A 12,551-nucleotide genomic window follows, 5' to 3' on the forward strand; every position below is an offset into this window, starting at 1 on the left:
GGTAATGACCTGAACTCACTTAGTGCTTGTAGGGGGGCTATAGCATCCTTAGGTATATGAGGGATTTTTTCCAGGAGCTGGCAGCTCCTTGGAGTGGTATACTATTCGTAATTAGACTATAGGATTTGGAATGTTTTCTAGCATATGCAAGTTCTTTTTAAGAATAGTCTGTCATGGGAAGAAAATTAGTAGGAGACGTCGTGTTCTGCTTTTTTTCTCTTTTCCATACAAACATGGAAGTTATATATACAATATACATTAAGGATATTGTTTTGAGCGTGTTTTTAATGAGCGTGTTTTTTTTTTCTTTTTCTCCAGGGGTAATCGTATCGAACCAATAGTCCTTGCATATTGGGACAGGGCTCATTCAAACGGAAATTAATAGTTCTGGTGATCTTTTTAAGAGAAAAAACGATCGGAGGGCAAATAGCCCCCTCCCACCCCGCTTTTTCCTCAATGTAGTCTAATCAAAATTTTGAAACAGCAATTTTGTTCAGCCTAGTTGAACAGCTCAGTAACTATGCCTTTGGGCATAACAAAACACCCCACAGCTTCCTGGGAAAGGTCAGTATGTCCCGACATTTTCCCCATGTTTCCGTATAGTATTTGTTATTGGGAAGTATACAGAATTTTTCAAGGAATAAAATGGCCCCACACAGCCCTTGCGGAAAGGGCTTTACGCTACAAATTTACCCATTATTTACGTATAACCTTTGTTACTGGGGAGTATAAAGTTTTTTTTGAAGCGGGGAGGAAATTTCTGATCGGGGGATTTTCTACGATCAAAATTTCCCGTGGTCAAAATTCCCATTGCAGAAATTGGTACTATACGTTTCACAATGCAGCTCTGTTGGTGAACGGCGTTTATATTTTGCTTAGTTCGAACAAATATCAGCGATATTAACATTATCTTTCTTCCCACGATTTTATAAAGGGACGTGGGGGGGACCGATCATGGAAAAAGTAGTTCTTATTCCTTTTTTGCCATTAAATAACTGGAAAGTGAAAATTTTTACGAGTTTTTTATAATTTTGATATCCTTAAACTGGCCATAACATCTGAAATCAGCAACGAACTGATAAAACAGTATAAAATATTGGAATCACAGGCAAAAACTACTGGAATCTACTATTTTAAAAAAGTCAACAAAAATAATTAGGAACAAAAGTGATTTTGAGAATTTTCTTCTCACTAAACCTGATCTTTGGTACCCTAGTCTGTACTCTTTGACATCCCTAAGCTTGCTACGTAAAGAATGTGATTAAAGGCTCTTTTCCTATTTCAAAAGTTTTAGTTTTCGAGGGTAATAGCTAGGTCTGTTGAAAAAATGAAGATATTAGACTATTTTATGATTGCACATGGTAAAGAATGTGATTAAAGGCTCTTTTCCTATTCTTTTCCTATTTCAAAAGTTTTAGTTTTCGAGGGTAATAGCTAGGTCTGTTGAAAAAATGAAGATATTAGACAATTTTATGATTGCACATGGTAAAGAATGTGATTAAAGGTTCTTTTCCTATTTCAAAAGTTTTAGTTTTCGACCTTTGAAAATCCATTTGTTATAATTGTGGAACCTTGCAAAATAGATCTTCTGCTTAAATGAAGTACAAGAAAAGTATTTTTGGCTTCACAATCTTCCTCAGTCCCAATCTATGAGGTTTCATAGATCTACAAAACCCATTTTTTATTTTCACTGTTCTTGGTACTTTTACCGTTCAAACTGACTCAAATTCCATATATTTTTGACTGATAATTATTACCGATCGAAACTAATCTAATATCTTGAATTTACTCCCTCTCTTGCTACTTTTATTGATTCTCAGTTTGGGAGAGAAGTTTCCGAGGGTGAGCTTTCCAGGGACAATTTTACGCTGGGGGATTTTCCCAGGATTTCCATACGAAATTCTTTTTATTTGTTCGACCTTGTCTTTGCCGACTATACTTAACGCGTTGAGATGTTCCGGGGGAAATTTTCAGCGGGGTTGGCATTCTCTGAAGGGCCTTATTATAGGGAGAGGGAATTCTCTGGGGAAAAACATTTTTTCTATGCGGCAATTTTCCACAGGAGCAAATTTCAACCGAAACCTTGTCCCATTTTTATTCAGGACGTCTCTCAAGACGATTTTCAAGACGTTTTAAGTCATTTCGAGACGTTTTTAGACATTTTTTTCAAGACGCTTTTGATTGCATTTCGGGGTGTCTTTTAAGACATTTTTCTTCAAAATGTTTTTTCAAGACATTTCAAGATGTTTTAAGACATTTTTCACCAAGACATTTTTCAAGACGTTTAAAGACGTTTCAAGACATTCCAAAAAGTTTTTTGAACGACATTTTTGCTTCAAGATATAAGACTTTTCAAGAAATCTCAAGACAGTTTTTAATAAATTTTTCTTGAAGATTTTTTCAAGACATTTCGACACATTTAAAGACGTTTTTAAGATATTTTTCTTCAAGACATTTTTTCAAGACGTTTCAAGACATTTCAAGTAATTTTTAGACATTTTTCTTCCAGAAATTTTTTAAGACACTTCAAGCAGTTTTAAGAAATTTTTCTTCAAGACGTTTTTCAAGACGTTTCAAGACATTTTAAGACGTTTTTAAGACATCATTTAAGATTTCTTTGGTTCTTACGTAAAAGCGGAATGTTTACCTATGTTAAGGACAACGCAATCTCGCGTGACATGCTAGACTTAAGGGGCAGAAGGGAGAATACGGGCTTGTAACTGAGTAGGACGCAAACGTGGAATGTTACGTAATGACGATGCAGACCAGACGTGGGATGTTTCATAATACTTTAAGAAATTTCATTTTATTTCAATGGGTTTTATTCTTTCTAGGTGCTGTGTCAAAATATCACTTTCTTTCAATGCATTTTTTGTTTTTTTTCGAAAGGAACCTTCACAAACCAAATATTTTGCCCACATTGGGATTCGAAAGAGATTCCCCCTCAATAAAATATAGCACTAGGCAGCTGGACAATGAAAACCTTTTGAATATTTTTATTCAGGGAATACTTTCTACGTAATAACCTATTCCACGAACGGAAAATTCCCTGTCCCGCTTTCTAGAATGCTTAAATAGGTCGTATGTTTCCAACCTTTACCGTATGAGAATGCGCTAGCATCCCAAAGCAATTGATTTCTGATTTATTAAGCGCACCTACCTGTTACAGTGTTATTAATTTAAATCTTTATATTAGCAAAATCACATTTTGAAACGAGCCGTAAGTATTAGGCTTTATGCTTCTATTTCTTATATTAGTAATAATAAGAAAAATGTCCACTTCACAATATTTTTTAGGTAAATTTAAGCGATATTAAGGGCTATTTATGAGAGATCTTAGTGAAAATTCGTCATTTCTATTGCTCTATTAGACGCACCTGCAAGAAAACAGAGACATATTTTCGCATTCATTTCCGAGAGGTTTTGAAGAAAGTACCACGATTCTTTGAGCCAAGACTATGCATATTCACGCCACCGTGACAATACGAGGCTGGCCCACCCTAGCAAGCTATTCAGGGGGGTTGTTCTTAGAGGAAAAGTTTAAGGATGTTAAGAGATATTTATGAGAGGACTTAATGAAAATGCCTTGTTTCTTTGACTGGGTGTCAGATCTAGCCCCCTCTAAGCCGAAAAATTCTTTTAACACGTTCCAGCTTAACTTTAAGCTGTAGAACACGTTAGTTCAAGGATTTCCCGTCACCTATGGCAAACTATGGATGGCATATGAAACCATTTGGGACCCTGCATCATTCCAAAGGCATTTTCTTGTTAAGATTCATGCTTTAAATCTATTGGTACACCGTGTCAATTTCCAACCTGTGCCACACTATGACTGCCCTTTTAACACACTATGGCATTGAATAGGTTATTACGTGGAAAGTATTCACGTAGAAAGAATTAAAATATAAGGAAAGATTTCATAGTCCAGCTGTCTAGCACCCCAATCTATTGAGGGAAAATTTCTTTCGAATCCCAATGTGTATTAAAATCTTTGGATTATATAGGTTCCCTAAGAAAAAAAGAAAAACGTATTGAAAGAAAATGAAATGTAAAAAACACCTTGAAAGAAAAAAAAACGAATTGAAAGAAAATAATTCTTCTAAAGTATTCTGTAGTATCCCAGGTGTTCATCCTCATTACGTAGCATCGCACGTGTGTTCTGTCATTATGTAAGACCCTAAATATGTGCCCTACTCAGTTACAAGCGGGGATTCCCCCGTGGACTCCTGAAGTCTAACATGTCACGCGAGATTGCGTAATCCTAATACAGGTAAACATTCCCCTTTTACGTTAGAATCAAAGAAATCTTGAAGAAGAGTGTCTTGAGAAAAAATGTCTTTAAAAAAATCTCGAAATGTCTAGAAACGTGTTGAAAAAACGTCTTGAAGAAAAATGTATTAAAACACGGCTTGGAATGTCTTGAAAAATCATGCACCTTGAAGAAAAAATGTCTTAAAAACGTCTTGCAACGTCTTGAAAAAATGTCTTAAAAAGTCTGGAGATGTTTTGAAACGTTTTGAAAAACGTATTGAAGAAAAAAGTATTAAAAAACGTCTTGAGATGTCTTGAGAAAAGCCTTAAAAATGTCTTGGAAACGCCTTGAAATGTCTTGAAACATGTCTCGAAGAAAAATTACTTGAAAACTTCATAAAATATCTTGAAAAATAATATCTAAAAAAACGTCTTGAAATATCTTGAGACGTCTTGAAGAAAAATGTCTTGAAATGTCTTGAAAAGCGTCAAGATTTTTTCAACCTTTAGCTCTTACAAAACAACCCTATTACTTAACAACCAGCTGCATATAAAAAAAATAATAATACCTGCGTTTTGAAGAAGTTTCTAAAATAAAAGTGTCCGGACTGGGATTCGAAGATGATACTATCCGTTTAAACCTGAAGAGGCCTCACTACTTATGTATATCAAAAACATCTGAAGCCAAAAACTTTTTATTGTCAATTAAAACGTCGCTAATTTATGAGCTCTCTAGTGAGTAGTGGTGCTTCAGCTTTACAAAGAAAATAACAAGGATGAAACTACTAAATAATATAGAAAATGTGACCCTAATTTGTTGTTACAAGACCAGCATGTTGTAAATCCAGATAATCTTCCTTCTCTTGTTGTTGTTCAAGACGGGTATTCTTATGCAGACGAAAACGCAGGAAGGAAAAAGTATTTATTTAAAAATAAATTATCTTTTGAGAATATTACTAATGATATCCAGGGCCCATGTATGCATAATTAGAATAACCGGTTTCAAACCGTGCAACAGGTTGGTCTTGCCACTTTTGACATTTTAGGTTGCTCATTTCTACTCGTTTATTTACATCTCTTAGGCTGCTCTCTTTATCATGTCTAATTGGATGGTCCAGTTTGCTTATTCTGAGCTTCATGTGAGCTCGCATTTGTCCTCTTTTGTCCTTTTTTGTCCTCATTTTGAGCTTACGTTAATTTACATTTGTCCTCTAGATATTATGAAACTGCTGAAAATGCCTTTTGAAATTTACATCACAAAAGATGAATAAATGAATTTGCATGTTTCTAAATTGTGTTCTATAAATTCTTCTAAAACTGTTTGACAATCTAATTTGCTTGCGTGTTCACTTTCAATCGAATCATTTCCCAATAATAAAAAAAAAAAAAAATATTTTGAATACACCACGGTTCCCTTTCAAACGTGGGGCCCAATTGGGCCCAAACGTTCCAATCGCCCTTTATCCGGCCCTGTTTATATCTGTCTTCCAACAGACTCTTGACTGGTTTATTGATTGTTTACAGTACTTATAAATTGTCGATCCTTGTGCCGTCAATGGCAATGGATAATCTTTGTCCTTTTTTATTATAGATGTAATCTCTTGGAAGACTTGGACACACTCAAGAGTATTTCTCTTTGAGTATTTCTTTTTAGGGACCAAACTGTTTGGCTTTCTCTTTTTAACACAGCATGTCTGAATCTATTAAATATCATTCAGTTTTTTAATTGTGAATTTTTGTTGCATGTTTTAATCAAAGCTTTTTGAGTTTCGCTTTTTTAGTAACAAACAATTAGTAAATTGCGGTGGCGGAGCTGTCATCCCCAAGAACATAGTTACTCGACTTATACATTATGATGAACAAAATGGCTATCTCAATACTCTTATCGGATGTCTTCTTGGGAATAACGAGCATGGAGGATTTTTGCCACCCGGTTACTTTGACTCTTAAAAAGGGAACTAGAACTTTTGATTTGTAATCAAATGAACCCCTTTTAAAGTTTCTATGACATCTTCTTTCACTTGAAGGGCCTTAGTAAAAAACAACAATAAAACATGGAGCCTACTTTGCTCTTTACTTTGGCAGTGCAACTGCAGTGCCTATGATATAAATTCCTGTTCGTTTTAAGTTTGGATTAAATAAAAAACAAGCTTTTTCAACTGAAAGTAAGAAGTAACATTGAATTAAAAACGAACACAAATTATCAAACAGTTTGTGGTAACGAACTGTAGTAAGGAGCGACCCGGCTCAATAGTAACCAAAACTCTAAAAAATTTTGATATCAATAGCTACATCAAAAGAATCGCATTTTAATGCTGATTTTAAATATATAAGTTTCATCAAGTTTAGTCTTACCCATCAAAGGTTACGAGCCTGAGAAAATTTGCCTTATTTATGAAAATAGGGGGAAACACCCCCTAAAAGTCATAGAATCTTAACGAAAATCACACCATCAGATTCAGCGTATCAGAGAACCCTACTGTAGAAGTTTCAAGCTTCTATCTACAAAATGTGGAATTTTGTATTTTTTGCCAGAAGACAAATCACGGGTGCGTGTTTATTTGTTTTTTTTTTGTTTTTTTTTCTTTCTTTCTTTTTCCCAGGGGTCATCGTATCGACCAAGTGGTCCTAGAATGTCGCAAGAGGGCTCATTCTAACGGAAATGAAAAGTTCTAGTGCCCTTTTTAAGTGACCAAAAAAATTGGAGGGCATCTAGGCCCCCTCCCACGCTCATTTTTTCCCAAAGTCAACGGATCAAAACTTTGAGATAGCCATTTTGTTCAGCATAGTCGAAAACCACAATAACTATGTCTTTGGGGATGCCTTACTCCCCCACAGTCCCTGGGGGAGGGGCTGCAAGTTACAAACTTCGACCAGTGTTTACATATAGTAATGGTTATTGGGAAGTGTACAGACGTTTTCAGGGGAATTTTATTTTGTTTGGGGGTGGGGCTGAGGGGAGGGGGCTATGTTTGAGGATCTTTCCTCGGAGGAATCTGTCATGGGGGAAGAAAAATTCAAGGAAAAGGGCGCATGATTTTCTAGCATTATTATAAGAAATAATATGAAAAAAACTTTGTTTTCTTAAAGAGTTAAAGAGGCTGCGTCCCAAAGTCGAACCTTAAAACGTACAGGAATTAGGAGAGGCAGTTGGTGGGCTGCCGCCCCCCAACCCCCCGCTTTTAAAGACTCTTTTGTACAGGTTTTTTGTTGTGGGGGGCTGCCGCCCCCTAACCCCAGCTCTTGGCTTCGGAAAGTCCCTCTTTTAATTAACAAAACAAAAAACCTGTACAAAAGAGTCTTTAAAAGCGGGGGGTTTGGGGGGCGGCAGCCCCCCAACTGCCTCTCCTAATTCCTGTATGTTTTAAGGTTCGACTTTGGGACGCAGCCTCTTTAACTCTTTAAGAAAACGAAGTTTTTTTCATATTATTTCTGTACGTTTTTCTACAATCCATGGTGGATGTAATTTAATAATTCCTGTACTCCTCGTACAGGAATTAGGACTGCCTCTCCTAATTCCTGTACGTTTTAAGGTTCGACTTTGGGACGCAGCCTCTTTAAATCTTTAAGAAAACGAAGTTTTTTTCATATTTTGTGAAAAAAACCCGCCCGATAAGGGACTTGAACCCTTGACCTTCGGATTAAAAGTCCCACGCTCTACCGACTGAGCTAACCGGGCATGTTTGAAGTCGAAATACCTGCATGTGTATAAATATAACTTTTAAGAATTTCAAAAATTAGCATGGGCTCTTATGGGGAAATGGGTTTTTCTAAGCTAGAAAATCGGGGGGTTAAGATTTTCCGACGAAACTTTCCAGGAAAATTACTCGGAGAATTCCGCGTCGAATGAGTCTTCGTACACCCAGATCCGATGTCGACTGTGACCTGTAGGCGTGGCAGAAAAAAAACAAAAGGAGAACATGAACATTAAGTGGCTATGCGTGGTTTCTGGAAAACAGGGAAGGAATTGTCAGATCGAGCTGAAATTTCGCGGATAAGCTCCTGGGCCCTAGGAAACCTTAACTTGTGAATTTCAGCCCGATCGGACAACGTTAAAGGGGGGGGGGTGTTGGTGGGTCGAAACTTTTGGCCAGATTTTTTCCATGAAGGAAAAGTCGGAGGGGGATGAAATTTGGCAGGTTTCTTAGTTGGAGCTCGGGCTACAAAATGCATCCCTCCCCATCCCTCTGCGACCATTGGAACCGAAGATCGCTTAATATTGTCGTGGTTCGCCTCTTTAAAGAGGCACAAGTGTGCCTCCTTGAACAATGAAAAATAAACATGAAAACGTTTTTTCAAATGAAAGGAAGGAGTAGCATTGAAACTTAAAACGAACAGAGATTATTACGCATATGAGGGGTTCTAAAAATACTTTAGCATAAAGAGCGAGGTATTTAGGAGGAGATAAATACCTCGCTCTTTATGCTAAAGTATTTTTAGTAATTTCAACTATTTATTCTACGGCCTTTCTGATTCAGGGGTCATTCTTAAAGAATTGGGACAAAGCTTAAGATTTATTGTAAAGAGCGAGGTATTAACGAGGATACAAACCCCCTTGTATACATAATAAAAATATAAGATTATGAAAGTTTGTTACGTAAGTTGCTAATTTATAAGTTACGTATATTTTTTACTAATAAAAACGTTCGTTAAAAATTAGAAGTTCTAGTTGCCTTTTTAAGCAACCGAAAAATTGGAGGGCAACTAGGCCTCCTTCTCCACCCCTTATTTCTCAAAATTGTCTGATTTAAACTAAGAGAAAGCTATTTAGCCAAAAAAAGAATTAATATACAAATTTCATTTTAATAATTTATGTGCGGAGAGCCAAAACCAAACATGCATTAATTCAAAAACGTTCAGAAATTAAATAAAAAAAAATTAATTTTTTTAGCTGAAAGTAAGGAGCGACATTAAAACTTAAAACGAACAGAAATTACTCCGTATATAAACTGGGTTGTCCCCTCCGCAATCCCTCGCTCTTTACGCTAAAGTTTGACTCTTTGCCACAATTCTACTTTTTAAAACAATTAAAAGCTTTAGCGTAAAGAGCGAGGGATTGCGGAGGGGACAACCCATTTTATATACGGAGTAATTTCAGTTCGTTTTAAGTTTTAATGTCGCTCCTTACTTTCAGCTAAAAAAATTAGTTTTTTTTTATTTAATCTTGTACATGAGGGGTGCTACCTCTTCCTCAGCCATCTCACTTTACATTAAAGTCTTAAACTTCTTTAAAAGCACTTCTTATTCAAATCGAGAGACCCTAGTGCCAGAGCAGTCTTTCTTAAGGAATTGTGGAAAAAGGAAACTTCAGCGTTGAGAGACATTCTTTTTGGAGCCCACGGTCTTTTTAAAAATCCCCGATAACTTGCTTTTGCAATAAACTTTACTATTAAGTTGAACCTATATGATAACCGTCATCCCTGACCCAAATTTAAATAAGAAATTGCAGCTATTGCTGCAACCAACAATAAAACAAATTCTGTGCAAAAAAAAAAAAAAAAAAAAAAAAATCAAAATGCGATTTTTTTCGAATGACATGTAGTGCAAACTGAACTTCATAGTGCTTTAAAGGTAATATAAATCACTATATCTATCAGTTTGGTCTTACAGATACATATAACAATTATAAAGAGCGTCCTTAAAGGAAGGGCTTTATCCCTTTTTCCAGTAATCCATTGGATACGATATGAAAACATACAGGAGAGGGGGACCAATTGACAATGAATATGTTTCGCCTTAATTTTCTAGGAATTGGCCATTTTACCTAGATGTACTATCAATTCTTGTCCTCACTGCCTATTTAGCAAGACATTTACACTTTTTTTTTTATTAATATTTGGGTTGTTAATTCTTATTGCTGTCTTCATTAATCGATGACTGCTATTTTTAAGTAGTTTTTTTTTTCTTTTTTATTATTACCCTCATATGCTAAACTCTTGTATGCAAGCCTTGTAATTCGAATCCAGTTTAAACACCTGGTTGGTTCACTTTTCTATAGGCTCGACTGGTTTATATTATATTCAGTTTTTGAGGAAAAAGAAGACTTATAAACTTGTTTACGTTTGTGTTCCAATTTTTCTTTCCTTGTTTTTAAAAGTTAGTTGCGTAGATGTTCATACACTCCTCTTTTTCTCTCAAAGCAAGTTCGTAGATTTTACCACGGGAAGTAAACACCATCGAGAAAAACAAGATGAGAGTTAGGAATCATAATGAAAACCCATAATTATTATGTACTTATCCACCTGACAAACACAAGCAAAACTGATTGAAAAAAGATGTTAGATAAAGGAAGTGACAGCTAAGATTAGCTTTTAACTTCCTATAAAAGTTACAAAAATGTTCGCATAAAAACTACAAAGATTTTTCATGTAAAAATATATGGATAGCTTAGAGTTATAAATATCTCCTAGAGATGTTATTTAATTTTTTAAGAAAGATAGTAGACATTAAAGGCCATTCGACATATTAAAAATCACTTTAAAAGGGTCAGCGTGAGCTGATCTTCTCAGAGACATGAAGCCTAAATAGAAAAGTTTACAGTACTACAGGGAACTCCCAAAGCTGTCAAATTAATCAAATTAGGTTTCATTAAAATCTGGTAGAATGGATTGTGATTTTGAATGCGTCAACAGTTCAAAAAGCTAATGAAAAGTTATTTTAAACAAAGGAAAATATAGTATTAATTGTTAGGCAAAGTGCTATCTATCAACTCATTGTGCCTATCAAACAGTTCGTGGTAACGAACTGTAGTAAGGAGCGACCCGGCTCAATAGTAACCAAAACTCTAAAGAATGGAATTTTGATACCAATAGCTACATCAAAAGAATCGCATTTTAATGTTGATTTTAAGTATATAAGTTTCATCAAGTTTAGTCTTACCCATCAAAAGTTACGAGCCTAAGAAAATTTGGCTTATTTTAGAAAACAGGGGGAAACAACCCCTAAAGGTGATAGAATCTAACATAGAATGTTGTGAGAGGGCTCATTTTAACGGAAATGGAAATTTCTAGTGCCCTTTTTAAGTTACCAAAAAAATTGGAGGGCACCTAGGCCCCCTCCGACGCTAAAAATTTTCTCAAAGTCAACGGATCAATATTCTGAGATAGCCATTTTATTCAGCGTAGTTGAAAAACCTTATCACTATGTCTTTGGGGACCACTTAATCCCCCACAGTCCCCATGGGAGGGGCTACAAGTTACAAACTTTGACCAGTGCTTACATATAGTAATGGTTATTGGGAAGTGTACAGACGTTTTCAGGGGGATTTTTTGGTAGGGGGAGGGGTTCAGAACAGGGAGATATGTTGGGGGAACTTTCCATGGAGGAATTTGTCATGAGGGAAGAAAATTTCCATGAAGGGAGTGCAGGATTTTCTAGCATTATTTAAAAAAAAACAAGAAAGTTTTTTCAACTGGAAGTAAGGAGCAGCATTAAAACTTAAAACGAACAGAAATGATTACGCATATGAGTGGCTCACCTCCTCCTAATGCTCTTTACGCTAAAGTATTTTTAGTAATTTCAACTATTTATTCTACGGCTTTTGTGATTCAGGGGTCATTCTTATTGAATTGGGATACAATTTAAGCTTTAGTGTAAAGAGCGAGGTAGTGACGAGGGGGTGAGCCCCCTCATATATGTAATAAAAACATGAGAATACAAAATTTCCTTACGTAAGCTAATGTATAAGTTACGTATATCTTTTACAAATAAAAACATTCGTAAAAAATTAAAAGTTCTAGTTGCCTTTTTAAGTAACCGAAAAATCGGAGGGCAACTAGGCTTCCTCACCCACTCCTTTTTTTCTCAAAATCATTCGATCAAAACTATGAGAAAGCCATTTAGCCAAAAAAAAAAAAATAAATATGCAAATTTTGTTTTAATTATTCCTCTGCGGAGAGCCAAAATCAAAACATGCATTGATTCAGGAACGTTCAGAAACTAAATAAAAAAAAAGTTTTTTTTTTAGCTGAAAGTAAGGAGCGACATTAAAACTTAAAACGAACAGAAATTACTTCGTATATGAAAGGGGCTGCTTCCTCATCAATGTCCCGTTCTTTACGCTAAAGTTTTTTACTGTTTCAAAAAGTAGAGATGAGAGAAAGAGTCAAACTTTAGCGTAAAGAGCGGGACGTTGATGAGGAAGCAGCCCCTTTCATGTACGAAGTAATTTCTGTTCGTTTTAAGTTTTAATGTCGCTCCTTACTTTCAGTTAAAAAACTTGTTTTTATTTTATATAGTAGCATGAATAATACGTCTCTTGTTTTGGCAAGTTTTTCAACCAATGCGGTTCAACTATATTA

At 35.6% G+C, this 12,551-nt stretch overlaps 2 protein-coding genes across 2 annotated transcripts in view; one reads left to right on the forward strand and one right to left on the reverse strand.

Moving 5' to 3' along the window:
* Nucleotides 1–10,191, reverse strand: part of LOC136025087 (hypoxia up-regulated protein 1-like) — a 101,202-nt gene extending 91,011 nt beyond the window's left edge. The window contains exon 1 of the mRNA XM_065700804.1: nt 10,171–10,191. Coding sequence (XP_065556876.1) covers nt 10,171–10,176 — 6 coding nt within the window. The 5' untranslated portion in view covers nt 10,177–10,191. The remainder of the gene's footprint in view (nt 1–10,170) is intronic.
* Nucleotides 1–12,551, forward strand: part of LOC136025089 (ras-related and estrogen-regulated growth inhibitor-like) — a 108,404-nt gene that overhangs the window by 19,956 nt on the left and 75,897 nt on the right. The gene's annotated exons all lie outside the window — the stretch shown is intronic.

The sequence above is a fragment of the Artemia franciscana genome, chromosome 3 (assembly GCF_032884065.1).
Source record: "Artemia franciscana chromosome 3, ASM3288406v1, whole genome shotgun sequence".
NCBI lineage: Eukaryota > Metazoa > Arthropoda > Branchiopoda > Anostraca > Artemiidae > Artemia > Artemia franciscana.